The sequence below is a fragment of the Salmo salar genome, chromosome 19, assembly GCF_965601325.2.
Source record: "Salmo salar chromosome 19, fSalSal1, whole genome shotgun sequence".
Taxonomy (NCBI): Eukaryota; Metazoa; Chordata; class Actinopteri; order Salmoniformes; family Salmonidae; genus Salmo; species Salmo salar.
Window position 1 is genome coordinate 1,891,100 of NC_138309.1, and position 26,282 is coordinate 1,917,381.

General features: G+C 43.3%; 1 protein-coding gene across 1 annotated transcript; it reads right to left on the bottom strand.

The window, feature by feature from the left end:
• Positions 1-7,241: 7,241 nt before the first annotated feature.
• Positions 7,242-26,211, bottom strand: LOC106578270 (zinc finger protein 646). Its single transcript, XM_014156934.3, has 4 exons — positions 25,958-26,211; positions 22,451-25,237; positions 18,249-19,355; positions 7,242-12,920 (listed from the first exon to the last, which is right to left on the bottom strand). The coding sequence occupies exons 2-4, from the start codon at positions 25,033-25,035 to the stop codon at positions 12,035-12,037; spliced, it is 4,578 nt and encodes a 1,525-aa protein (XP_014012409.3). The 5' UTR covers positions 25,036-25,237; positions 25,958-26,211; the 3' UTR covers positions 7,242-12,034.
• Positions 26,212-26,282: the final 71 nt, after the last annotated feature.

A 26,282-nucleotide genomic window follows, 5' to 3' on the forward strand; every position in this document is an offset into this window, starting at 1 on the left:
GAGTGGCGGTAACTCATCAGCATTTACGACTAACAATACGACTTTCCCGAATAGGATCCTTTGTTCGTACCCCCCAGGGCAATTGAACTGATTCCAGAGGCTGACCCAAAGCATCGCCGGCTGTGAAGAGGTACTCGGAGTGGACTTCTAGTCCAACTCAGGAGGCGCGCACACCACCCACCGCTTCCGAGTATATTACTCGCTAAAGTTCAGTCTCTGGATAATAAAGTTGACGAGCTCAGGGCGAGGATCTCCTTCCAGAGAGACATCAGGGATTGTAACATAGCCATGTTTCCTTGAAACAACTCTGGATTTACTATCTGAGTCCGTACAACCAGTTGGGTTCTTAGTTCATCATGCACAGGAATAAATATCTCTCTGGGAAGAAGTGTGATTGTGATAACATTCAGGTACTCAAGTCCTTTGTTCACCTGACCTAGAATACCTCAATCAAATGCCGACTGTATTACCTCCCAAGAGAATTCTCTTCGGTTATAGTCAAGCCGATACCACGAGGGCCCTCAAAATAACTTCAATGAACTTTATGTAAACCACATATCCTGAGGCCGCATGTATTGTAGCTGGGGATTTTAAAGCAAATTTGAAGAAAGTGCTACCGAAGTTCTACCAAACACATCGTTTGTAGTACTCTCGCTGCTAAAAACACTCGACCACTGCTACTCCAACTTCCGGGATGCCTACAAGGCCCTCCCCCACCCTCCATTCGGCAAATCTGATCATGACTCCATTTTGCTCCTCCCTTCCTATAGGCAGGACTATTCAACGCTGGTCTGACCAATCGGAATCCACGCTTCAAGATTGTTTTGATCATGCGGACTGGGATATGTTCCCGGGGAGCCTCTGAGAATAACATTGACAAATATACTGATACGGTGACTGAGTTCATCAGGAAGTGTACAGGAGATGTACCCACTGTGACTATTAAAACCTACCCTAACATTCGTTCAAAACTGAAAGCACGAACCACCGCATTTAACCATGACAAGGTGACTGGGAATATGGCAGAATACAAAGTGTAGTTATTACCCCCGTAAGTCAATCAAACAGGCAAAACATCTTTGTCTCTATGAAGTAGAGTCGCAATTCAATGGCTCAGACACGAGACGTATATGGCAGGGTCTACAACCAATCAATCACGGACTACAAAAGGAAAACCAGCCTCGTCGCAACCACCGACATCTTGCTTCCGGACAAGCTAAACATCTTCGCTCGCTTTGAGGATAACACAGTGCCACCGACACGGCCCGCTACCAAGGACTGTGAGCTCTCCTTCTCCGTAGCGGACGTGAGTAAGACTTAAGCGTGTTAACCCTCGCAAGACGATGCCGGCCCAAACGGCATCCCTCGCCGCATCCTCAGAGCATGCGAAGACCAGTTGGCTGGTGTGTTTACGGACATATTCAATCTCCCAATTCCAGTCTGCTATCCCCACATGCTTCAAGATGGCCACCATTGTTTCAGTACCCAAGAAAGCAAAGGTAACTGAACTAAATGACTATCGTCCCATAGCACTCACTTTGAGAGGCTAGTCAAGGATCATATCACCTCTACCTTACCTGACACCCTAGACCCACTTCAATTTGCTTACCGCCCTAATAGCTCCCCAGACAATGCAATCGCCATCGCACTGCACACTGCCCTATCCCATCTGGACAAGAGGAATACCTATGTAAGAATGCTGTTCATGGACTACAGCTCAGCCTTCAACAGCATAGTACCCACCAAGCTCATCATTAAGCTTGAGGCCCTGGGTCTGAACCCCGCCCTGTGCAACTGGGTCCTGGACTTCCTGACGGGCCGCCCCCAGGTGGTGAAGGTAGAAAACAACACCTCCACTTCGCTGATCCTCAACACTGGGGCCCCACAAGGGTGCATGCTCAGCCCTCTCCTGTACTCCCTGTTCACCCATGACTGCGTAGCCACGCACGTCTCCAACACTCAATGATCAAGTTTGCAGATGACAACAGTAGTAGGCTTGATTACCAACAATGATGAGACAGCCTACAGGGAGGTGGTGAGGGCTCTGGGAGTGTGGTGTCAGGAAAATAACCTCTCATTCATCGTCAACAAAACAAAGGAGATGATCGTGGACTTCAGGAAACAGCACGTCTGAAATGGTTCCCCCACACAGACAGTGTGGTGAAGGTGCAACAGCACCTCTTCAACCTCAGGATGCTGAAGAAATGTGGCTTGTCACTTAAAACCCTCACAAACATTTACAGATGCACAATTGAGAGCATCCTGTCGGGCTGTATCACCGCCTGGTACGGCAACTGCACCGCCCGCAACCGCAGGGCTCTCCAGAGGGTGGTGCGGTCTGCCCAACGCATCACCGGGGGCAAACTACCTGCCCTCCAGCACACCGACATCACCCAATGTCATAGGAAGGCCAAAAAGATCATGAAGGACGACAACCACCCAAGCCACTGTCTGTTCACCCCACTATCATCCAGAAGGCGAGGTCAGTACAGATGCATCAAAGCTGTGACCGAGAGACTGAACAACAGCTTTTACCTCAAGGCCATCAGACTGTTAAATACCCATCACTAGCACATTAGAGGCTGCTGCCTATGTGCATAGACTTGAAATCACTGGCCACTTCCATTTTTGTTTTTACACTAGTCACTTTAATGTTTACATCATTTGCATTACTCATCTCATTTGTATATACTGTTTTCTATTCTACTGTATTTTAGTCTATGCCGCTCTGACATTGCTCGTCCATATATGTATTTATACTTAATTCCATTCCTTTACTTAGATGTGTGTGTGTATTGTTGAGAAATTATTAGATATTACTGCACTGTTGGAGCTAGAAACACAAGCATTTCGCTACACCTGCAATAACATCTGCTAAATGTGTATGTAAACTATAAAATTGGATTTGATGCAAGTCAAAAACAGTCTGTTTAGATAGAATAGCTTACTATGGTGATGGCAGACTAAGTGTACAGTAGTTCCTACTGTTGTAAACCTTTAAAATTCAGAGCTATTTTGTGTGAGTTGTACTTTCCCTGTGTCAGGATGGCAATGCGTTTCATCTTCTGAATGAAGTAATATAAATTTGACCCAGTGGGAAAGCATGTTTGAATGGTCCGACAGAAATGACTAATTAAAATCAACAAGATGTGCACTTACTAATATGGTACCATGTACTGACAAAATTAGCATTAAACATTTCTTAAAAGGTCAACATCTTGCTTATAATATTGGTAGACTGGGCAGAACAACTTACATGTATCTCGACTGCCCACATGCAATTAGAATTTGAGGTGTTGGGAGCTGATGCCTTATTAACAATGTGCTCATGATACAGGCCTACCTGACTTTAAAAGTTTGAATGATTACAGTACTGAATAGATAAGTTTATTTAGGAAAGATTATATCTTTAAATATCAGTTGTTGAATTGGCAAGGCATACTCTTACTGGTCGCAGAAATATTTACAATTCATAATACACTACATGACCAAAAAGTATGTATGCAGACACCTGCTCGTGGAACATCTCATTCCAAAGTCATGAGTATTAATATGGTGTTGGTCTCCCCTTTGCCGCTATAAACAGCCGCCACTCTTCTGGGAAGGCTTTCCACTAGATGCTGAAACATTGCTGCAGGGACTTCCATTCAGCCACAAGAGCATTAGTGAGGACGAGCACTGATGTTGGGCGAATAGGCCTGGCTCGCAGTCGGCGTTCCAATTCATCCCAAAGGTGTTCGATGGGGTTGTGGTCAGGGCTCTGCGCAGGCCAGTCAAGTTCTTCCACACCAATTTCGACAAACATTTCTATATGGACCTCGTTTTGTGCAAGGAGCATTGTCATGTTGAAACAGGAAAGGGCCTTCCCCAAACTGTTGCCACAAAGTTGGAAGCATATAATCATCCAGAATATCATTGTATGCTGTAGCATTAAGATTTCCCTTCAATGGAACTAAGGGGCCTAGCCTGAACCATGAAAAACAGCCCCAGACCATTATTCCTCCTCCATCAAAATGTACAGTTCGCACTATGCACTTGAGCAGGTAGCGTTCTCCTAGCATCCGCTAAACCCAGATTCATTGGCTCCAAACTCCAGGCAGTTTGGAACTCGGTAGTGTGTTGCAACCGAGGACAGGCGATTTTTATGCGCTACAGCACACGGCCCTCCCGTTCTGTGAGCTTGTGTGGCCTACCACTTCGCAGCTGAGCTGTTGTTGCTCCTAGACGTTTCAACTTCAGAATAACAGTACTTACAGTGAGGGGAAAAAAAGTATTTCATCCCCTGCTGATTTTGTACGTTTGCCCACAGTCTATTTTAATGGTAGGTTTATTTGAACAGTGAGAGACAGAATAATAACAAAAAAATCCAGAAAAACATGTAAAAAATTTTACAAATTGATTTGCATTTTAATGAGGGAAATAAGTATTTGACCCCTCTGCACAACATGACTTAGTACTTGGTGGCAAAACCTTTGTTGGCAATCAGAGGTCAGACGTTTCTTGTAGTTTGCCGCCAGGTTTGCACACATCTCAGGAGGGATTTTGTCCCACTCCTCTTTGCAGATCTTCTCCAAGTCATTAAGGTTTCGAGGTTGACGTTTGGCAACTCGAACCTTCGGCTCCCTCCACAGATTTTCTATGGGATTAAGGTCTGGAGACTGGCTAGGCCACTCCAGGACCTTAATGTGCTTCTTCTTGAGCCACTCCTTTGTTGCCTTGGCCGTGTGTTTTGGGTCATTGTCATGCTGGAATACCCATCCACGACCCATTTCCAATGCCCTGGCTGAGGGAAGGAGGTTCTCACCCAAGATTTGACGGTACATGGCCCCATCCATCGTCCCTTTGATGCGGTGAAGTTGTCCTGTCCCCTGTACCCCCAAAGCATAATGTTTCCACCTCCATGTTTGACGGTGTGGATGGTGTTCTTGGTGTCATAGGCAGCATTCCTCCAAACACGGCGAGTTGAGTTGATGCCAAAGAGCTCCATTTTGGTCTCATCTGACCACAACACTTTCACCCAGTTATCCTCTGAATCATTCAGATGTTCATTGGCAAACTTCAGACGGGCATGTATATGTGCTTTCTTGAGCAGGGGGACCTTGCGGGCGCTGCAGAATTTCAGTCTTTCACGGCATAGTGTGTTACCAATTGTTATCTTGGTGACTATGGTCCCAGCTGCCTTGAGATCATTGACAAGATCCTCCCGTGTAGTTCTGGGCTGATTCCTCACCGTTCTCATGATCATTGCAACTCCGAGGTGAGCTCTTGCATGGAGCCCCAGGCCGAGGGATATTGACAGTTCTTTTGCGTTTCTTCCATTTGCGAATAATCGCACCAACTGTTGTCACCTTCTTACCAAGCTGCTTGGCGATAGTTTTGTAGCCCATTCCAGCCTTGTGTAGGTCTACAATCTTGTCCCTGACATCCTTGGAGAGCTCTTTGGTCTTGGCTATGGTGGAGAGTTTGGAATCTGATTGATTGCTTCTGTGGACAGGTGTCTTTTATACAGGTAACAAACTGAGATTAGGAGCACTCCCTTTAAGAGTGTGCTCCTAATCTCAGCTTGTTACCTGTATAAAAGACACCTGGGAGCCAGAAATCTTTCTGATTGAGAGGGGATCAAATACTTATTTCCCTCATTAAAATGCAAATCAATTTATAACATTTTTTTACATGCGTTTTTCTGGATTTTTTGTTATTCTGTTCAAATAAACCTACCATTAAAATTATAGATGATTATTTCTTTGTCAGTGGGCGAACGTACAAAATCAGCAGGGGATCAAATACTTTTTTCCCCCTCACTGTACAGTTGACCGGGGCAGCTCTAACAGGGTAGAAATTTGACCAATTTACTTGTTGGAAACGTGGCATCCTATGACGGTGCCACGTTGAAAATCACTGAGCTCTTCAGTAAGGCCATTCTACAGCCAATGTTTGTCTATGGAGATTGCATGGCTGTGTGCTCAATTTTACACCGGTCAATAACGGGTGTGGTGAAATAGCCTAATGCACTAATTTGAAAGGGTGTCCACATACTTTTGTATATACAGTGCATTCGGGAAGTATTCAGATCCCTGGACTTTCTTACGTTACAGCCTTATTCTAAATGGATACAAATCCTTAGCAATCTACACACAATACTCCATAATGATAAAGCTACAAACAGAAATACCTTATTTACATAAGTATTCAAACCCTTTGCTATGAGACTCGAAATTGAGCTCAGGTGCATGCTGTTTCCATTGATCATCCTTGAGATGTTTCTAAAACTTGATTGGAGTCCACCTGTGGTAAATTCAATGTATTGGACATGATTTGGAAAGACACACACACACACCTATATAAATGGTCTCACAGCTAACAGTGCATGTCAGTGAAAAAAAACCGAAGCCACAAGTTTAATGGAATTGTGTGTGGAGCGCCGAGACAGGATTGTGTTGAGGCACAGATCTGGGAAAGGGTACCAAAACAGCATTGAAGGTCCCCAAGAACACAGTGGCCTCCATAATTCTTAAATGGAAGAAGTTTGGATCCACCAAGACTATTCCTTGAGCTGGCCGCCCGGGCCAAACTGAGCAATCGGATGGTCACTCTGACAGTGTGCCAGAGTTCCTCTGTAGAGATGGGAGAACCTTCCAGAAGGACAACAATCTCTGCAGCACTCCACCAATCTCCTCAGTAAAAGGCACATGACAGCCCGCTTGGAGTTTTCCAAAAGGCATTTAAAGACTGACCTTGAGAAACAAGATTCTCTGGTCTGATGAAACCAAGATCCCTACGTGAAGCATGGTGGTGGCAGCATCGTCATCATGCGGTGGGGATGTTTTTCAGCAGCAGGGACTGGGAGACTAGTCAGGATCGAGTAGACAGATCCTTGATGAAAACCTGCTCCAGAGTGCTCCGGACCAGAACAGGGTGAAGGTTCACCTTCCAACAGGACAAATGACCCTAAGCACCAAACAAAGACAACGCAGGGGTGGCTTCGGGACAAGTCTCTGAACATCCTTGAGGGGCCCAGCCAGAGCCTGGACTTGAACCCAATCGAACATCTCTGGAGACCTGAAAATAGCTGTGCAGCTACGCTCCCCATCCAACCTGACAGAGCTTGAGAGGATCTGCAGCGAAGAATGCAACAAACTCCTCAAATACAAGTGTGCCAAGCTTGTAGCGTCATACCCAAGAAGACTCAAGGTTGTAGTCGCTGCCAAATGTGCGTCAACGTATGGAGTAAAGGGTCTGAATACTTATGTAAATGTGATGTTTATTTTTTGTAAATGTGCACACAAAGCAATCTATTTCAGAATAAGGCAATAACGTAACAAAATGTGGAAAAAGTCAAGGGGTCTGAATACTTTCCGAATGCACTGTATATTAAATATAGGATAAGGCATAAAGAATGCCAAGAAAAACACATTGTGGTGTCAGTTACACATTTCATAATGTACTGGGACCACACCCTCAAACAAGGTTTTAAACCTAAAGGATCTATGCTTGCTACTTGTGTTTTACAAAAAAAGTGCCATTACAGTGGGACTGAAAAGATGCACTACTTTGTACATGATAAGCACCTTATTTTATTCTACACCGTTTCTGGTAAGCATTGCAAACTAAAGAAATACTAGATTTAACTTAATTGCACATTTATGTAAAGATTATATGACCACAAATTGCTTTTTCCAAAGGCCCCAAACCATTTCTCAAATAGCTGTGATCAACATCTGCTTCTGGATACACACTGCTGTCAACATGGTTGAAGCAACCAACTGGATGTGGACAAGTTGAACACTGAAGCTTGTGTCCATGAAACATTAACAGAAATACAATAACCATTCAAATAAGACAGAAATAAATACTTTGTATTATAAATATAAGTAGGCTAACTGATCAGAGAGAGTAGGCTTTCACAACACGATAATTCTACACTTTTGACTTACATTTTACGGACTGACACGCAAACAAACATCCCCTTTTCAGGACCCTGTCTTTCAAAGATAATTCATAAAAATCCCAATAACTTCACAGATCTTCATTGTAAAGGGTTTAACACTGTTTCCCATGCTTGTTCAATGAACCATAAACAATTAATGAACATGCACCTGTGGAACGGTCGTTAAGACACTAACAGCTTACAGACGGTAGGCAATTAAGGTCACAGTTATGAAAACCTAGGACACCAAAGAGGCCTTTCTACTGACTCTGAAAAACACCAAAAGAAAGATGCCCAGGGTCCCTGCTCATCCGCGTGAACGTGCCTTAGGCATGCTGCAAGGAGGCATGAGGACTGCAGATGTGGCCAGGGCAATAAATTGCAATGTCCGTACTGTGAAACGCCTAAGACAACACTTCAGGGAGACAGGACGGATAGCTGATCGTCCTCGCAGTGGCAGACCATGTGTAACAACACCTGCACAGGATCGGTACAGCCGAACATCACACCTGCGGGACAGGTACTGGATGGCAACAACTGCCCGAATTACACCAGGAACGCACAATCCCTCCATCAGTGCTCAGACTGTCCGCAATAGGCTGAGAGAGGCTGGACTGAGGGCTTGTAAGGCCTGTTGTAAGGCAGGTCCTCACCAGACATCACCAGCAACAGCGTCGCCTATGAGCACAAACCCACCGTCGCTGGACCAGACAAGACTGGCAAAAAGTGCTCTTCACTGACGAGTCGCGGTTTTGTCTCACCAGGGGTGATGGTCGGATTCGCGTTTATCGCCGAAGGAATGAGAGTTACACCAAGGCCTGTACTCTGGAGCGGGATCGATTTAGAGGTGGAGGGTCCATCATGGTCTGGGGCGGTGTGTCACAGCATCATCGGACTGAGCTTGTTGTCATTGCAGGCAATCTCAACGCTGTGTGTTACAGGGAAGACATCCTCCTCCCTCATGTGGTACCCTTCCTGCGGGCTCATCCTGACATGACCCTCCAGCATGACAATGCCACCAGCCATACTGCTCGTTCTGTGCGTGATTTCCTGCAAGACAGGAATGTCAGTGTTCTGCCATGGCCAGCGAAGAGCCCGAATCTCAATCCCATTGAGCACGTCTGGGACCTGTTGGATCGGAGGGTGAGGGCTAGGGCCATTCCCCCCAGAAATGTCTGGGAACTTGCGGGTGCCTTGGTGGAAGAGTGGGATAACATCTCACAGCAAGAACTGGCAAATCTGGTGCAGTCCATGAGGAGGAGATGCACTGCAGTACTTAATGCAGCTGGGGCCACACCAGATACTGACTGTTACTTTTGATTTTGACCCCCCTTTGTTCATGTACACATTATTCAATTTCTGTTAGTCACATGTCTGTGGAACTTGTTCAGTTTATGTCTCAGTTGTTGAATCTTATGTTCATACAAATATTTACACATGTTAAGTTTGCTGAAAATAGCCACAGTTGACAGTGAGAGGACGTTTCATTTTTTGAAAGTTTGATAAGTCAAAAGCATGTGTTTTGTATTGTAAAGGTTTGCAACATTTCTGAAAATTGTCAAGGGTGATTATGGACAAGAAAACCTACAATTCTTATTTGAACAAGACATGGGTGAGAAATGGCACCTGTAAAAATAAAGTAATGCCCAATTCAGACATGGATAATTATCTAGAATGCTTTGCACATCAGACATTTTAATGTGGCAAAACCACAGTGCTGGCAAGACCACTGTCCTTGGCTAATGCATTCCTACCTGTGTTGGAGTCACACCAATTGAGAATGGAATTACAGATTGAGGAATTTCCTTAAATGCTACATAGGATATTTTTTAAGAGTCAAGGTAGCATTCATAGAAACTGTGATATATCAAAGTACACACAGAAAAATAGAAAATAAGTCAAAAGAACAGGAATAAATAATTAAGTATGTCCATTTAGCATACAAATGTCACTCAAAGGTGTACCCAAATATCACCATCACTAAAACCATTTGATTACCACCAACTTGATTACATGATTTCAGTAAATACCTTTGATATCATCCTCTGGGTAAGACTAGGAGGTCATCCTTAGTGAAGCCACATCAGAAAAGGTCAAATTGATCACTTTTCTCTAACCTATAGCAAAATATTGAGAACAGTCCGCACTTTTGATAAGCTGGGCAGAGAATTGAACCTACGGAGGCACTGAACACAGTAATAGATAGCGAGAGGAAATGACCATTTCTGAACAGCACTTTTCTCATAAAAATATGAGTCATTAATGTGTAAATCAAGCTCACATGCAGGAACTGAGCTGAAGCAGTTCTGTTACGTCAGTTCACTTTGGTTGGGAAATTGACTGTCTACCTTGTGAGGACATTGATACAGTCAGTATGGAAGATGGTCCAATAATTCTCACTCCTATAGCGTTAACCTCACTAGGGTAGGGGGCAGTATTTTCACGTCCGGATGAAAAGCATGCCCAGAGTAAACTGCCTGCTACTCGGGCCCAGAAGCTAGGATATGCATATTATTAGTAGATTTGGATAGGAAACACTGAAGTTTCTAAAACAGTTTGAATGATGTCTGTGAGTATAACAGAACTCATATGGCAGGCGAAAACCTGAGAAAAATCCAAGCAGAAAGTGGGAAATCTGAGGTTTGTAGTGTCTGTGGGGTCATATTGCACTTCCTAAGGCTTCCACTAGATGCCAACAGTCTTTAGAACATTGTTTCATGCTTCTACTGTGAATGGGGAGAGAATAAGAGCTATTGGAATCAGGTGTCTAGAAAAATGGCATGAGCTCAGTCACGCGCACAGCCCGTGAGAGTGAGCCGAGTTCCTTTTCATTTCTGAAGACAAAGGAATTGTCCGGTTGGAATATTATTGAAGATTTATGATAAAAACATCCTAAAGACTGATTCTATACATCGTTTGACATGTTTCTACGAACTGTAATATAACTTTTTTGACTTTGTCTGAACTTAGTGCTCACGCATTTTGCATTTGGAATAGTGAACTGAACGCGCGAACAAAAAGGAGGTATTTGGATATAAATATGGACTTTGCCGAAACAAAACAAACATTTATTGTGGAACTGGGAGTGCATTCCGATAATGATCAAAGGTAAGTGAATATTTATAATGCTATTTCTGACTTTTAACTCCACAACATGGTGGGTATCTGTATGGCTTGTTTTGGTGACTGAGCGCTGTACTCAGATTATTGCAAGGTGTGCTTTCGCTGTAAAGCTTTTTTGAAATCTGACACAGCGGTTGCGTTAAGGAGAAGTTTCTTTAATTCTACGCATAACAGTTGTATTTTATCAACATTTATGATGAGCATTTCTGTAAATTGATGTGCTCATTCACCGGTAGTTTTGGAGGCAAAACATTTCGGAACATTACACGCCAATGTAAAAATGGGGTTTTTGGATATAAATATTAACTTTATCGAGCAAAATATAGATGTATTGTGTAACATTGAGTCCTGGGAGTGTTATCTGAAGAAGATTGACAAAGGTTAGTGATTAATTTTAGCTGTATTTCTGTTTTTTGTGACGCCTCTCCTTGCTTGGAAAATGGCTGTGTGGTTTTTCTTGTCTAGGTGCTGTCCTAACATAATCTAATGTTATGCTTTCGCCGTAAAGCCTTTTTGAAATCGGACACTGTGGTTGGATTAATGAGAAGTTTATCTTTAAAATGGTGTATAATACTTGTATGTGTGAGAAATTTGAATTATGAGATTTGTTGTTTTGAATTTGGCGCTCTGCTAGCGTCCCACATACCCCAGAGAGGTTAAACGATTCAATGACAATGTGCACTCCATGCGAAAACAATCTTATAAAGATTTGACAGACACTGTCGCCTGTGCCTGTCTGGAAATTTTAACAGTACCACAATCCCTGCTAGAGGTAAGATCGGAAATCCTTCTACCACTCCAAAAGTGTATGACCAAAGCATAATCAGAAAAAGAAATGTTTGTGAGGCAGCTTTGAAGAGTTCAACATCAAGAGTAAACGCTGTCTCTACTGGGGCTTTGTGGAACACGCCACTTTACAATTACTGATAGGGGTCCAGTGAATGGGGAGAATAATATAGTAAGTATTTGACACGGAGTCCTGGCTCAGAGAAAAGAGCCCATGTCCAAGTCCATAAAACTGTTTGTATCCATGCCGAAGGAGGACTCGTAGTCCTGGCCACCACTCTGGTGCATCTTCTGGTGGTGGCGCAGGTTTGACTTGCTGGAGAAGCGCTTGTCGCACAGCAGGCAGGAGAAGGGCTTCTCTTTGGTGTGGATCCTCCGGTGGCAGATGAGCTGGGTGGACACGCGGAAGGCCTTGCCGCACTCCAGGCACTGGTAGCGCTTGGGCTCCGTGTGGATGCGCCGGTGGTTCTTCAGCGCCATCAGGTTGGTGAACTCCTTCTGGCACACGGAGCAGAAGAAGGAGCCGGTCTTGTGACTGTTCTTGTGGTTGAGGAGGGAACCTGCATGGCGGTAGGTGCGGCCGCAGTGCTCACACACGTGACTCTTCTCCCCTATACAGTGCGCCTCGTTCTCCTGCTGGTCGGGCATGCCACCGTGCATGTGGGCAAACGCCGGTACCAGCTTGGGGATGCCTTGGAGCTCCATGGTTTGGTCTAGTCCCGATTCCCAGCCTAGGTCATCCTCCATTTGCATGTGTTGTTGATAATGCCCTTGGGCCCGGTGGTGCAGTTCCTGGTGTTGTTGGTACCTGGCTGGGTTGGGGAAGCTCTGATGGCAGGGGCTGCAGACCAGGGTGCGGTCCTTGGAGTGCACCTCCATGTGGTTCTGCAGGTGCGAGATGAGACAGAAGGTCTTGCCACAGTCTGGACAGCAGTGGCGCTTCATCTGGGAGTGGATCTGGAGGGCGAGGGGGTCAGGGAAAGTCTGGAGGCACAAGGTACAGTGGTGGAGGTTTTCGGAGTGCGTCTTTTTATGGTTGAGTAGGGAGCCAGCATGGTGGTATGAGCGTCCACAGAGGTCACACCTGCAGCAGAGAGATTTATTAAAATCCCTGTTTATGAAAATTATTTAAATTGGGCATAAAGTGGCTTTTTCTTACTGTACCAAAGGCCCACCTTCTAACAAGAAGATAATCACAGGTGTATCTTTACTAATAGAATTTAACTATGAGGAAATAATTACACACAGATTTATCCTAACACTGAACATAGCCATTAACACAAGAACTGCTAAAGTTGTCATTTGGACTGCTCACAAATTAAAAAAAAAGTTACTTTGCCATTTTTAAAGTCACCCCTCCCTTAAAAAAGTCAATATAAATACACTGTCGTTGTTACAATCAATAGCACAAACAGAACTGGACTTATAACCAGTTTTAGGAGGGCATGTCTTTTTTTATTTTTATGGTTTCCCCCCCATTACCCCTCATGACAGTAGGGCCTGTTCCCCTCCTGACAATTAAAGGTGCCCTGCCCAGTTGATAATCACCCTGATAATTGCCTCAAAACTAAACCTAACCAAATCAAAATCCAATTTTAATTGGTCACATGCAAAGGTTATTGTGAGTGTAGCGAAATGTTTATGCTTCTAGATCTGACAGTTCAGCAGTATATAACAGGTAATATCTAAAAATTCCACAACAAAACCTAATACACACAATCTAGTAAAGGAATGAGATGAGAATATATAAGTATAAAATATATGGATGAGCAGTGACAGAGCAGCATAGGCAAGATGCAATAGATTATATAAAATATACTATATACATATGAGATGAGTAATGCGAGATATGTAAACATTCTTAAAGTGGCATTAAAGTGACCAGTGTTCCATTTATTAAAATTACATTTATTTACATTTACATTTAAGTCATTTAGCAGACGCTCTTATCCAGAGCGACTTACAAAATGGTGCATTCACCTTATGATATCCTGTGGAACAACCACTTTACAATAGTGCATCTAAATCTTTTAAGGGGGGGGGGGGGGGGGGGTTAGAAGGATTACTTTATCCTATCCTAGGTATTCCTTAAAGAGGTGTGGCCAATGATATCAAGTCTGTAGGTAGGCAGCTGCCTCTGTGCTAGTGGTGGCTGTTTAACCTGTTTAGGATAGGGGGCAGTATTTTCACGGCCGGATAAAAAAAAAAACTTACCCGATTTAAATCTGGTTATTACTCCTGCCCAGAAACTAGAATATGCATATAATTTTTGATTTGGATAGAAAACACCCTAATGTTTCTAAAACTGTTTGAATGGTGTCTGAGTATAACAGAACTCATATGGCAGGCCAAAACCTGAGAAGATTCCATACAGGAAGTGCCGTCTGACCATTTCTTGTCCTTCTATAGCCTCTTCATCGAAAATAGAGGATCTCTGCTGTAACGTGACACTTTCTAAGGCTCCCATAGGCTCTCAGAAGGCGCCAGAACGGGGAATGATGACTGCAGTCCCTGGGCGAAAAACAGTAGGGGTTTTGGAAAGTGGTCGTTCTGAGAACAATGACACGGGTGCGCGCGTGCATGTGAAGACTCAATTTTCTATTTTCAGTGTTTGAACGAAAACAAGGTCTCCCGGTCGGAATATTATCGCTATTTTACGAGAAAAATCACATAAAAAACTGATTTTAAACAGCGTTTGACATGCTTCGAAGTATGGTAATGGAATATTTTGAAATTTTTTGTCACGATACGCACCGGCGCGTCACCCTTCGGATAGTGTCTTGAACGCAAGAACAAACGCAGCTATTTGGATATAACTATGGATTATTTGGAACCAAAATAATTTGGTTTTTGTGACATATGCTTGCTTGAAAAATGGGTGTGCGATTATTTCTGGCTGGGTACTCTCCTGACAATCTAATGTTTTGCTTTCGTTGTAAAGCCTTTTTGAAATCGGACAATGTGGTTAGATAAAAGGAGAGTCTTGTCTTTAAAATGGTGTAAAATAGTCATATGTTTGAAAAATTGAAGTTTTGGGATTTCTGAGGTGTTTGTAATTCGCGCCACGCTCTATCATTGGATATTGGCGAGGCGTTCCGCTAGCGGCACATCTAGATGTAAGAGGTTTTAACAATCTGATGGCCTTGAGATTGAAAAACAGTTTCTATCTCTGTCCCAGCTTTGATGCACCTGTACTCGCTTTCAGGGTGGAAGCGGGGTGAACAGGTAGTGGCTCGGGTGGTTATTGTCCTATTGCCTTTCACACATATACAGTGCCTTCAGAAAGTATTCACCCCTTGACTTATTCCACATTGTGTTACAGCCTGAATTCAAAAACGGATTAAATAGATTTATTTCCCCTCACCCATCTACACACAATACCCCATAATGACAAAGTGGAAATATATATATTTGTATTTTTTTTTTGCAAATTTATTGAAAATAAAATATGGCATCCCGAGTGGCGCAGTGGTCTAAGGCTAGCTGTGCCACTAGAGATTCTGGGTTTGAGTCCAGGCCCTGTCCCAGCCGGTCGCGACCGGGAGACCCATGGGGCAGCTCACAATTGGCCCAGCGTCGTCCGGGTTAGGGAAGGGTTTTGCCGGCAGGGATGTCCTTGTCCCATCGCGCACTAGCGACTCCTGTGGCGGGCTGGGCACAGTGCACGCTGACACGGGCACAGTGCACGCTGACACCGTCACCGGGTGTACTGTGTTTCCTCCGACACATTGGTGCGGCTGGCTTCCGGGTTAAGTGGGCATTGTGTCAAGAAGCAGTGCGGCTTGGTTGTGTTGTGTTTTGGAGGACGCACGGCTCTCGACCTTCGCCTCTCCTGAGTCCGTACGGGAGTTGCAGCAATGAGACAAGACTAACTACCAATTGGATACCATGAAATTGGGGGGAAAAAAATAATAATATATTTTTTATTTTTTTTCAAATAAGGAAATATATTTACACATGTATTCACACTTACTTGGAGTCCACTTGTGGCCAATTCAATTGTTTAAACATGATTTTAAAAAAGAAACACCTGTCTATATAAGGTCCCACAGTTGACAATGCACATCAGAGCAGAAACAGAAGTCCAAGGAACTGTCCGTAGATCTCTGAGATATAGTGTGCCTCATCACAATTCTATCTGGAGAAGGATATAAAACTATTTCTAGAATGTTGAAAGTTTCCAAGAGCACAGTGGTCTCCATCATTGGTAAACTGAAAAAATATGGATCATCCAGACTCTGCCTAGAGCTGACCATCCGACCAAACTGAGAAAGAAGGACATTGGTCAGGGAGGTGACCAAGAACCCAATGACCACTAACAGACCTACAGAGTTCCTTGGCTGAGATGGGAGAACCTGCTTGACAATAGTCTCTACAGCACTTACCCAATCTGGGCTTTATGGGAGAGTGGCCAGACAGAAGCCACTCCTGAGAAAAAAGGCACATGACAGCACACCTGGAATTTGTAAGAAGGCATGTTCGAAGACTAAGGCAAAAGATTCTGTGGTCTGATGAGACTAAAATGGTGGAGGCAGCATCATGCTATGGGGATGCTTTTCAGCAGCAGTGGCTGGGAGACTGGTCAAGATACAGGGAACAATGAATGGAGACAAATACAGGCAAATCCTTAATGAGAACCTGCTTCAGAGTGTAAATGACCTTAGACTGCAGTGAATATTTATGTTCCAAAAGGATAATGACCCCAAGCATACAGCCAAAGTAATGCTGTAATGTCTTCAGAACAATAATGTGAAAGTCCTTGAGCGGCACAGCCAAAGCCCAGACTTGAATTGCATTGAAAATCTGTGGAAAGACTTGAAGATTGCTGGTCACCACCGCTCCGCATCCAACTTAAGAGTTTGAGAAAATCTGCAAGGAAGAACGGGATAAAATCCCCAAATCCAGATGGGTACGTCGATCAGCTTTGCTCAAGTTGACTCAAAGCTGTAATCGCCACCAAAGGTGCTTCTACAAGGTATTGACTCAGGGGTGTGAATACTTATGCAAATGAGATATTTCTGTATTTTTCAATAAATGAGCAAATATTTAAAAACACATTTTTTTAACTTTGTCATTATGGGGTATTGTGTGTAAATGGGTGAGAGAATAAATATATTTGATCAATTTTGAATACAGGCTGTAACAAAAATGTGGAATAAGGGGTATGAATATTTTATGAAGGCACTGTAACAGATGAAATATATGAAGTATGATAGGGAGAATGGGTGAGTTGAGCGAGGGGAAGTGAACGATATATAATTATGTAATCAATTGTGAATGAAGAACAGGGCGGGCCATTCTATTGTATTGATCTATTTTAATCTCAAATTGGTATGTACCCTATATCAGTCCACCGATTCCAAGCACTCTTATCAGTCTACTCTGGCCTACTTGGAGTACACAGCGAGAGCGTGCATAATTTACAATGGCAAGAAGACCAAGACAAATGGACGCACATGCTGAGTTAGCATTGCTACATAATCAGATGGTGGCGGAGAAACGAATCATGACATCTCTGATGATTATTCTTCTAATTCTGAGCCTCAGCCTGAACCTACACATCAGAGGCCTAAGCGCCAGAACCGTGCCCACTCAGCGGGTGCCCGCCCTACCACCAAACGAAACAGTGGGATGGCTCCGCTTGGATATAACAAGCCGGTGACAATGCTGCGGGCAGATTATCAGCACAAAATGTCACTGAGAAAGCAGGCCCTACATATCAAGCAAAAAACAACAGCAACGCACTCACTAGCTTTAGTTGTTTATGTGACATGGACATGCTCCAACTGATACAACTGCGTGAAGATACACACCATGTAAGTGGCTAGCTGACAATTTACTATTTGTTACTGCTGTTATAGACACGTTCATTATAATGCCATTATTTATTTTGTGTTGATTTTCACTATTTATGAAGCACACTTGGGGGCTTATGATGTTCAGACTTCTGATGTTTTCATCATTTGACCGTGCGTCTTGGTGGTTGGGTTATTTATTTAGTTGTTATGAAAATAAGCCGTTACCGCGTTCCAACATCTGCTTTCTGTTTCATAGTTGTAACAAAGGGCATTCCACAGAAAATTCATTGAACAATTGAATTTGTGTTTTTACATATAGCCTACAGTAACAAACGAATGAAAATGCTACTCTGTTATTTAAAATATATAATGTTACCTAAGACCTTCATAAACAAAACCAAATTATTATTTTTGCGATAGTATGACATTAATAACATTGCAATCAGAATGACTGCTCATTAGCCCGAGGGGGGGGGGGGGGTCCCCTTAAGGCCCAGAGGTTCTAGTGTTAAAGCCATGAAAACAGAAGACAAAAAAAAGTGATAATTCTAATAAGATCCATGAAAAAGAATCATGCCTTACATGATGAGCTGATTATGAAACAAGTAACTCACCTGAAGCACTTGTCTCCACTCTCTCTATGATAGCTGTCACAAGCTCTAGCCAAGTCATCCTGACCCCCCCGGCAGCGGTGCCTCTTCAGCCCAGACTTGCCCTGGAAGGTCTTGCCACATTCTGGGCAGCTGAAGTGGTTGGCCACCCTGGTGTGGACTTTCTGGTGGTTATGGAGGATACTGGCCAACCGAAACGCCTTCCCGCAGGTCAGGCAGACATGCTTCTTCTTCTGTGTGTGGATTCGTGTGTGGTTGCGTAACGCCATGGGGTTAGAGAAGGGCTTGGAGCAGAAAGTGCAGCTGAAGTGGCCAGACTTATGAGTGTTTTTATGATTCAGGAGACTGCCTGCGTGGCGGTAGCTGCGATTGCAGATGATGCAGGCGAATGGTCGCTCCTCCCTTTTCAAGGACATACTCGTTTGTCCATCACTGCCCTCTGATGAGTTTGCCAGTGACCCACAGGTATGGGCTGTCAGTTGGTCAGCAGATATAAACATCTGTCTGCACTGCTTACATTTAACGTTTCTTGCTCGTCTGCGACCTCTTCCCCTGACCCCACCTGGCATATCCTTTCTGAGGTGTGCACAAATATGGCTAGACAACGGCTTTTTTCCCCTAAAGGCCTTACCACAGTCTTGACAACTGTGCTTTTTAACTGAGAAGTGGATGCGCAGGTGGTTCTTCATAGCCAGCTGGTTGGAGTAGGTGTTGTTACAAACAGAACAGTAGTATTCACCTGTCTTGTGGGAGTTCTTGTGATTGACCAGACTTCCTGCGTGTCGATACGTTCGCCCACATTGGTCACAGGAGTAGGGGCGAGGGTCGCCTGCTTCCACTGATTTGACTCCAGTCTGAGCCCCCTCCTCCACACTGGGTTTCTTTCTGTTAAGGGTTGGCCTACGCTTTTTCTGGGTGGTGGTGGCTTGATTGGCTGGTGCATTAAGCAAGCGCATTCCTCCCTCTGACCTCGTGCCATTCATCTGCATGACGGCCTGAATCTGGTTGTTGAGCTCCTGTATTTTGGCATGGTTCTCCTTGTGAATTCTTAGGTGGTTCAATAGTTGCTTCTGTATCTTGAATGCCTTCCCACATTCATTGCAAGTATGTCTAAAAAGAAAAAAGAAAAAAAAAAGAGGGGACAAGTAGAGGTTAATCCTATGTTTACAAAGCACAGAACAGTCGAGCATGAATGAAGTAATGACAAAACACATTACTGCAATGTAGACAGGGCTCTAAAGTGCCCCTATATATTTTGCTTTGGGACCTGGGAGCACCTGTGCGACCCAGATAATAATTGTTGTAATGATAAGCTTCACTGTGCAGTTGTATCCGAGTGCCCTAGAGAGAAAAAAAACGAGCGCAGATTTGTTTAGTCCAACGCCTACATATAACGAATATATATGCATCAGTGATTTGTATTTCTTGCAACCTTCTGAAGATGCATCATAGGAATGCCTGGGATACCACTTTGTGTAGCCAGTTAGCAATGCTGAGGCTTTCCCCATTAAACCTTCCAAATTAAATGTTACCTGCAAAGTAGGCTTACCTGGCAGAATATGATATCATGATGATTTGTAACAAATCGGGTGGTGTCTTGTTTTGCAAACTCCGCTATTAGGCCGTAGGCTGTCATCGTAAATAAGAATTTGTTCTTAACTGACTTGCCTAGTTAAACAAAAATAAATATTGCGCATGCAGTACAACCAACACCAGCCAAACACCAGTCACTTGAGGTGAGTAATTAAAATGAAACAAAAGTAGTCTCCTGGTGTGGTTTAAGCATTGTTATGTACTTAGAACATCCAACTGTTGTTTTTCTATAAAAAAGAAAATAAGTATGATTGAATGAAAACCCGAGAAAAAAGAAAACTGGAAATCCAAACCCTGGAAAAACATACCCGAGAAAACACTGAAAGCCACACAAAGTTACGGCGATAAACACTATTGGCTGGTAAGATTTTTTTCCATCTACCTGCCAAAGTGGCTGGTGGACCAAAAAAATATTGTTTTTAGGCCCTGTTCATAAACCATTTTGCGGGTCGTTCCAAAACCACTCACAGGCATTTGTTTACACCTTGTTCAGTCATGTTACCTCATTAGGTAGCTAGCCAACAACCTGGTTACTTTACCAGTATATGTAAACATTTGGGGGCACAGAAAGAAAGGAAAAGGGATAGCTTCTTTAGAAGATCAATGATCATAGCAATGAATGAATGCGTGATCTATTGCATGTCGTCGCTTGACGCTCTTAAAAGAGACAATGTACAAATTTCAATGTAATGCATCTCAATAGGTAGTGCTTTAACACAATGAAAAAACCTAATGTTCCACAAATGACTGCAATTTCAATTACATGTTTTGTATCAATGTCTTAGCTTTTTATAATAAACATCTTCAAAAGTAGCTAGAATTCATATGCTATAACTCAATCAATTAAAAAAAATATGCATCTTCTGGTGCTCCTAGATTGTATGTTGTGCTCCGAACTTGTGCTGCCAATTAACATTTTTAACTTAGAGCATTGAATGTAGACAACCAATTGTACAGGCAGTATATCCTTGGATTAGTTTACAAGCACTGGGCACGGTAAAAGTGCAATAACCTAAACCTTGAAATGTAATATTACAATTAATTGCATCTCCCGCATGTTTAACCTGTTAGGGCTAGGGGGCAGTATTGACACAGCCGGATAAAAAACGTACCCGATTTAATCTGGTTACTACTCCTGCCCAGTAACTAGAATATGCATATAATTATTGGCTTTGGATAGAAAACACCCCAAAGTTTCTAAAACTGTTTGAATGGTGTCTGTGAGTATAACAGAACTCAAATGGCAGGCCAAAACCTGAGAAGATTCCATGCAGGAAGTGGCCTGTCTGACAAGTTGTTTATCTTGGCTCTTTTTATTGAAGACTGAGGATCTTTGCTATAACGTGACACTTCCTACGGCTCCCATAGGCTCTCGGAGCCCGGGAAAAAGCTGAACGATATCAAGGCAGCTTCTGGCTGAAACACACTATCGCGTTTGGCAAGTGGCCGATCAGAGTACTATGGGCTTAGGCGCGTGCCCGAGTCGACCCCATGCTTTATTTTCTTTCGTCTGTTCACCTAAACGCAGATTCCCGGTCGGAATATTATCGCTTTTTTATGAGAAAAATGGCATAAAAATTGATTTTAAACAGCGGTTGACATGCTTCGAAGTAGGGTAATGGAATATTTAGAAATGTTTTGTCACGAATTGCGCCATGCTCGTCACCCTTATTTACCCTTTCGGATAGTGTCTTGAATGCACGAACAAAACGCCGCTATTTGGATATAACAATGGATTATTTGGGACCAAACCAACATTTGTTATTGAAGTAGAAGTCCTGGGAGTGCATTCTGACGAAGACAGCAAAGGTAATAACATTTTTCTTATAGTAAATCTGACTTTGGTGAGTGCTAAACTTGCTGGGTGTCTAAATAGCTAGCCCTGTGATGCCGGGCTATCTACTGAGAATATTGCAAAATGTGCTTTCACCGAAAAGCTATTTTAAAAATCGGACATATCGAGTGCATAGAGGAGTTCTGTATCTATAATTCTTAAAATAATTGTTATGCTTTTTGTGAATGTTTATCGTGAGTAATTTAGTAAATTCACCGGCAGTGTTCGGTGGGAATGCTAGTCACATGCTAGTCACATGCTAATGTAAAAAGCTGGTTTTTGATATAAATATGAACTTGATTGAACAAAACATGCATGTATTGTATAACATAATGTCCTAGGGTTGTCATCTGATGAAGATCATCAAAGGTTAGTGCTGCATTTAGCTGTGGTTTGGGTTTATGTGACATTATATGCTAGCTTGAAAAATGGGTGTCTGATTATGTCAGCAGAGTACCCAGCCAGAAATAATCTAATGTTTTGCTTTCGTTGTAAAGCCTTTTTGAAATCGGACAGTGTGGTTAGATTTACGAGAGTCTTGTCTTTAAAATGGTGTAAAATAGTCATATGTTTGAAAAATTGAAGTTTTTGCATTTGAGGTATTTGAATAACGCGCCACGGGATTACACTGGCTGTTGAGTAGCAAGCGTCCCACCTAGCCCATAGAGGTTAATACACTATAGGTTCTCTGTTTATTTACTTGACATGTCAAATAACATGGATACTTATCAGTAGAATAGAATATTTCTCTGTGTTATCAATCAGGTTTAGAAATTACCTCTTAACATCAAAGTGGGTCCTCTGATGGTTCTTAAGGGCCAGTAGATTGTAGAAGCGCTTCTGGCAAACCATGCAGCGGAACACTCCAGTTTTGTGGGACTTTTTATGGTTGAGAAGGGAGCCAGCATGTCTGTATGCTCTTCCACACTGATCACACTTGTACTGGCGATCCCCATTGTATAAATTCTCTTTCATGTGTCCTAATTCTTTACCGTTGACAGAGCCGCCCATTTCATTTTTTTCAACACCGTTTGCAGATTCACTTTTCCCATTTGTTGTACATTGATGGGTCTTAAGATAATGGTAACTGGTGCAAAATATACCACACTTTCCACAGATGCTGCTGTCCACCTCTTTGTGCCTAGTTCCATTACTATTGTCCATATGCATGTGTTTAGCATCATCTGCCTGTGCTTTATTATGTATGAGCTGATGGGCAAGCATGTCCTGCTTCTTGGCAAAACTCTCTCCGCAAGTACTGCAGATCATCAGACCCCCATCCATCTGATGTCTCTTTCCAGGGTCCTCTTCTTTTTCAGCCTCTAGGGAGGACATGGAGGGGCCGGAGCTTGTAGGAGTACCATGGGATTGAGTGTGGCCACGAAGATGACTCCTCAGAGCCCTCATGCTTGTGTAGCGGTTCCCACATGCTGAGCACTGATAGAGCTCTCCGTCATCATCCTCTTCATCCTCTTCTTTGCCATCACCATTTAACTGCTCCCCATTCAGGCCTTCATGGAAGTCATGTTCACCACAGTACCTTTGTCTAGGGCTGCCATTCAGTCCCTGGAACTCTACATGATCCCCTGGATTTCCCATGGTGCATCGGCCATTAGTGTCCAAGAAGTTTAAGTTACTGTCATAGTCATTTGAAATGGCCTCTTGCTGCGGTTGTAGCAGGGGGCATATGTGCAATTTGATTCCTGCGATGTCTGCAAATGTTTCGCCACAGTCTGCACACATGTGACTCTCCATCAGGCGTTCATTGTGAGGTAGGTGCACAGTTCTGTCCTGGGGAAAGGCGGAGTCAAACTGCACATGGCATGATCCTCCAATGCCGTGTTCACTCGTGTTCTCCTGAGCGAGAGTCATCATATTGCTAGCATCTCCCTCCTGAGAGGAAAAGCAGGCCTGCTGGTTCTCCAGCGTTAGGGGCTCAGAAGAGAGCCAGTCTCCTTCAGAGCCGAGGTTAAAGGAGGACGGATGGGCCCTGTGGATGCGGACATGGCTGCGGAGGGCAGCCATGTGTGGGTAAGTCTTGCGGCAGATGGAACACTGGTAAATGCCTGTCTGATGAGAACGCTTATGGTTGATGAGACTCCCGGCATGCCGGTAGCTTTTGCCGCAGACCTGGCACTTGAAGCGGCGCTCACCGTTTTCTGTAACTGAGGACTTTTCTGCCTTACTTAGATCGTCAGCAGGAATCTCTGAATCCAAGATTAAGGGCTCTCCCTGAGTATTCAAGGTGGATTTGTTACTGGAGTGGTCAGAGTATATTTCAATATCATTGATCTGCTCCCCTTGATGATCCATCAATGGAGTATTGTTTAGAGGTGGTGAATAAAAGTTTGAGTCAGGAGAAGGAGTGACACTAAGGTTATAAGAGTCATGATGATCCTCAGATAAACCTTGATCGTGCCCAAAGGACATAGAGGAAGAATTATGCTTTCGGATGTGTTCCTGGAACTCATCATCATTAGGAAACGTCACTTGACACAGGTGACAGAAATGCACTGGAGCATCCCTGTTCAGGGGTGAAAACTGCTCTGGTGCTCTGCCTGCGTAAGTGACTTCCAAGGAATGGATGTCTGGCCCACTTTTGGACTTGTTGTGGGTTCTCTGGTGACTATGGAGAGCAGCAAGATTATTGAACTGCTTGAAACAGATAGGGCACTCAAACATCCCTACCTGGTGAGACTTCTTATGATTGATCAGGCTTCCATGGTGTCTATATGACTTTTCACACTGATCACATTTGAAAGGTCGATCCCCTGCTTCAAAGCCTAGGTTTTCACAATAATATGCTGAGTTGGGGATAACCTCTGCCTCCTCTTGGCTAAGGTTATTATCAGACACAATATCCATCCCCGTGTCTTGCTGGTCAGCCACCAAGATCAACGGCTTTTCAAAGTTATCATGATCTTCAACTTCATCACTATTCTCAATTGGAGAATATTCTGTAGTGGCCTTCCAACTGGCTCTCCTCTTTGATTGCCCAGAGAGATGGACCTTTTGATGTGTGGCCAGCTGAGTAGCTAGCCTAAAGGCCTTCCCACAGTCCATGCAGGAGTACTTCTTCTGTGATGTGTGGATGCGCAGATGGCTCTTCAGGGCCAGAGGGTTTGAGAGCTTCCTAGCACATTTTGGACATTGAAAAGAACCCAACTCATGTGTTTTCTTGTGGTTAGCCAAGCTACCTGCATGCCTGTAGCATCGGCCACATTCATCGCATTTGAACTTGCGATCTTCTTCTTGCTGGAAGTGACTATCCATGTGTTCCAGAAGGCTTGGCATGTTGGAGCACACTATGCCACAGTGTTTGCAAGGGAAGCCTTTAGTCCTGCCAGGCTCTTGCATGGCCATTACAGTATAGTACTGTAAATATTTGAGCTAGATAATTGTGGGGGAAATACATCAGATTCCCAGATCCTCCATATCACAAGCGCTTACATTCATTGTAAGGTCCAAATAGGAAGGCTGCACAAGAATGGGATCAATTTAGTACCATTCCATTGAATATTAATTTACTTTCTGTGGTATAATGGATGCAGGTACAACATGAGTGCTGTGGAAAAAAATAGAGAACCGTTTGGTTAGTCGTAATCACGTGCAGTCACTGTATTATTTATTTATGGGATAATCGTGTACCATATGCTTACTAATACAATGGGTACAAACCTCAATGGCAAATATGGCTAATAAAAACTTGTCGTATATCTAAATTCGGCATTTAAAAAATAAAAACTCTAATCAAATATCGGTTTACTCTGTTTAGTCACATAATGACACATGACAATTGTTCCATTCATTATAGTGTACAGTCTCAATACTTATTAACATTTATAATATATCAGAATTTAGTTTGTTACTAGCCAAGATATATTTTGCCCGATTCAAACTGAAGGTGGCTAGCTAACGTTATATTGTGTCACAATACCATAGCGCGACTGCTAGCCGCCTAACTATGTCAATACTGTGGGGAAACAACAACGTAAACATGTTTGTTGAATTCCATTAGCTACATTTCACATGTAACTTAAAAACACGCACCATTACGGAAAAGTTATCCGTTGGTTTGCGAACAAGCCAATGCTGGATACAATAGCCGCTAGCAAACAAGTAACGGTTAGCATCATGCTTAACAAGCTAACGTTGGCTAAACAAACATTGCATCAAAAAAGAGAACGTTACCCTGTCTTACCATCTATTTGATTCTTGCGTCCAGCCAAATATGTTCTGGAATTTCTAATGTATGGTATTTAAATCTGGCACCGTTTTTACTCACCACAAAGTTATTTATATTCCTAAAAGACCAGTCTTCTTTGATTGTCTTTTTTCTTCCATCCCATTCCACATACTTCCTGCTCGTTGCTAGGAAACAGGAAATGTGTACCACAAAATAAGTCCCTCTTCGTGGTTCTGTCATGCGCACATAACTGTGTGTTATGTATAAAACTATTTTCTATTTTCGTGGATTTGCTATGTAAAATTACAAGATGGCCTGCTACGTAAAATGCATTTTTAAAACGCATATACAAGTACTAAAATGTTATCCATCCCCGTTACAGGTTTAGCTCATTCCAAAGTAACAATAATCCACGTGACGTGAA

Excerpts from the sequence above, each read along its gene's own strand:
- LOC106578270 (XM_014156934.3), bottom strand. The coding sequence starts at position 25,035 with ATGGCCATGCAAGAGCCTGGCAGGACTAAAGGCTTCCCTTGCAAACAC. Across the intron at positions 19,356-22,450 it reads ACCCACTTTGATGTTAAGAG|ACATACTTGCAATGAATGTG; the intron begins GTAATTTCTAAA and ends TTTTCTTTTTAG. Across the intron at positions 12,921-18,248 it reads AGTGGAGACAAGTGCTTCAG|GTGTGACCTCTGTGGACGCT; the intron begins GTGAGTTACTTG and ends TCTCTGCTGCAG.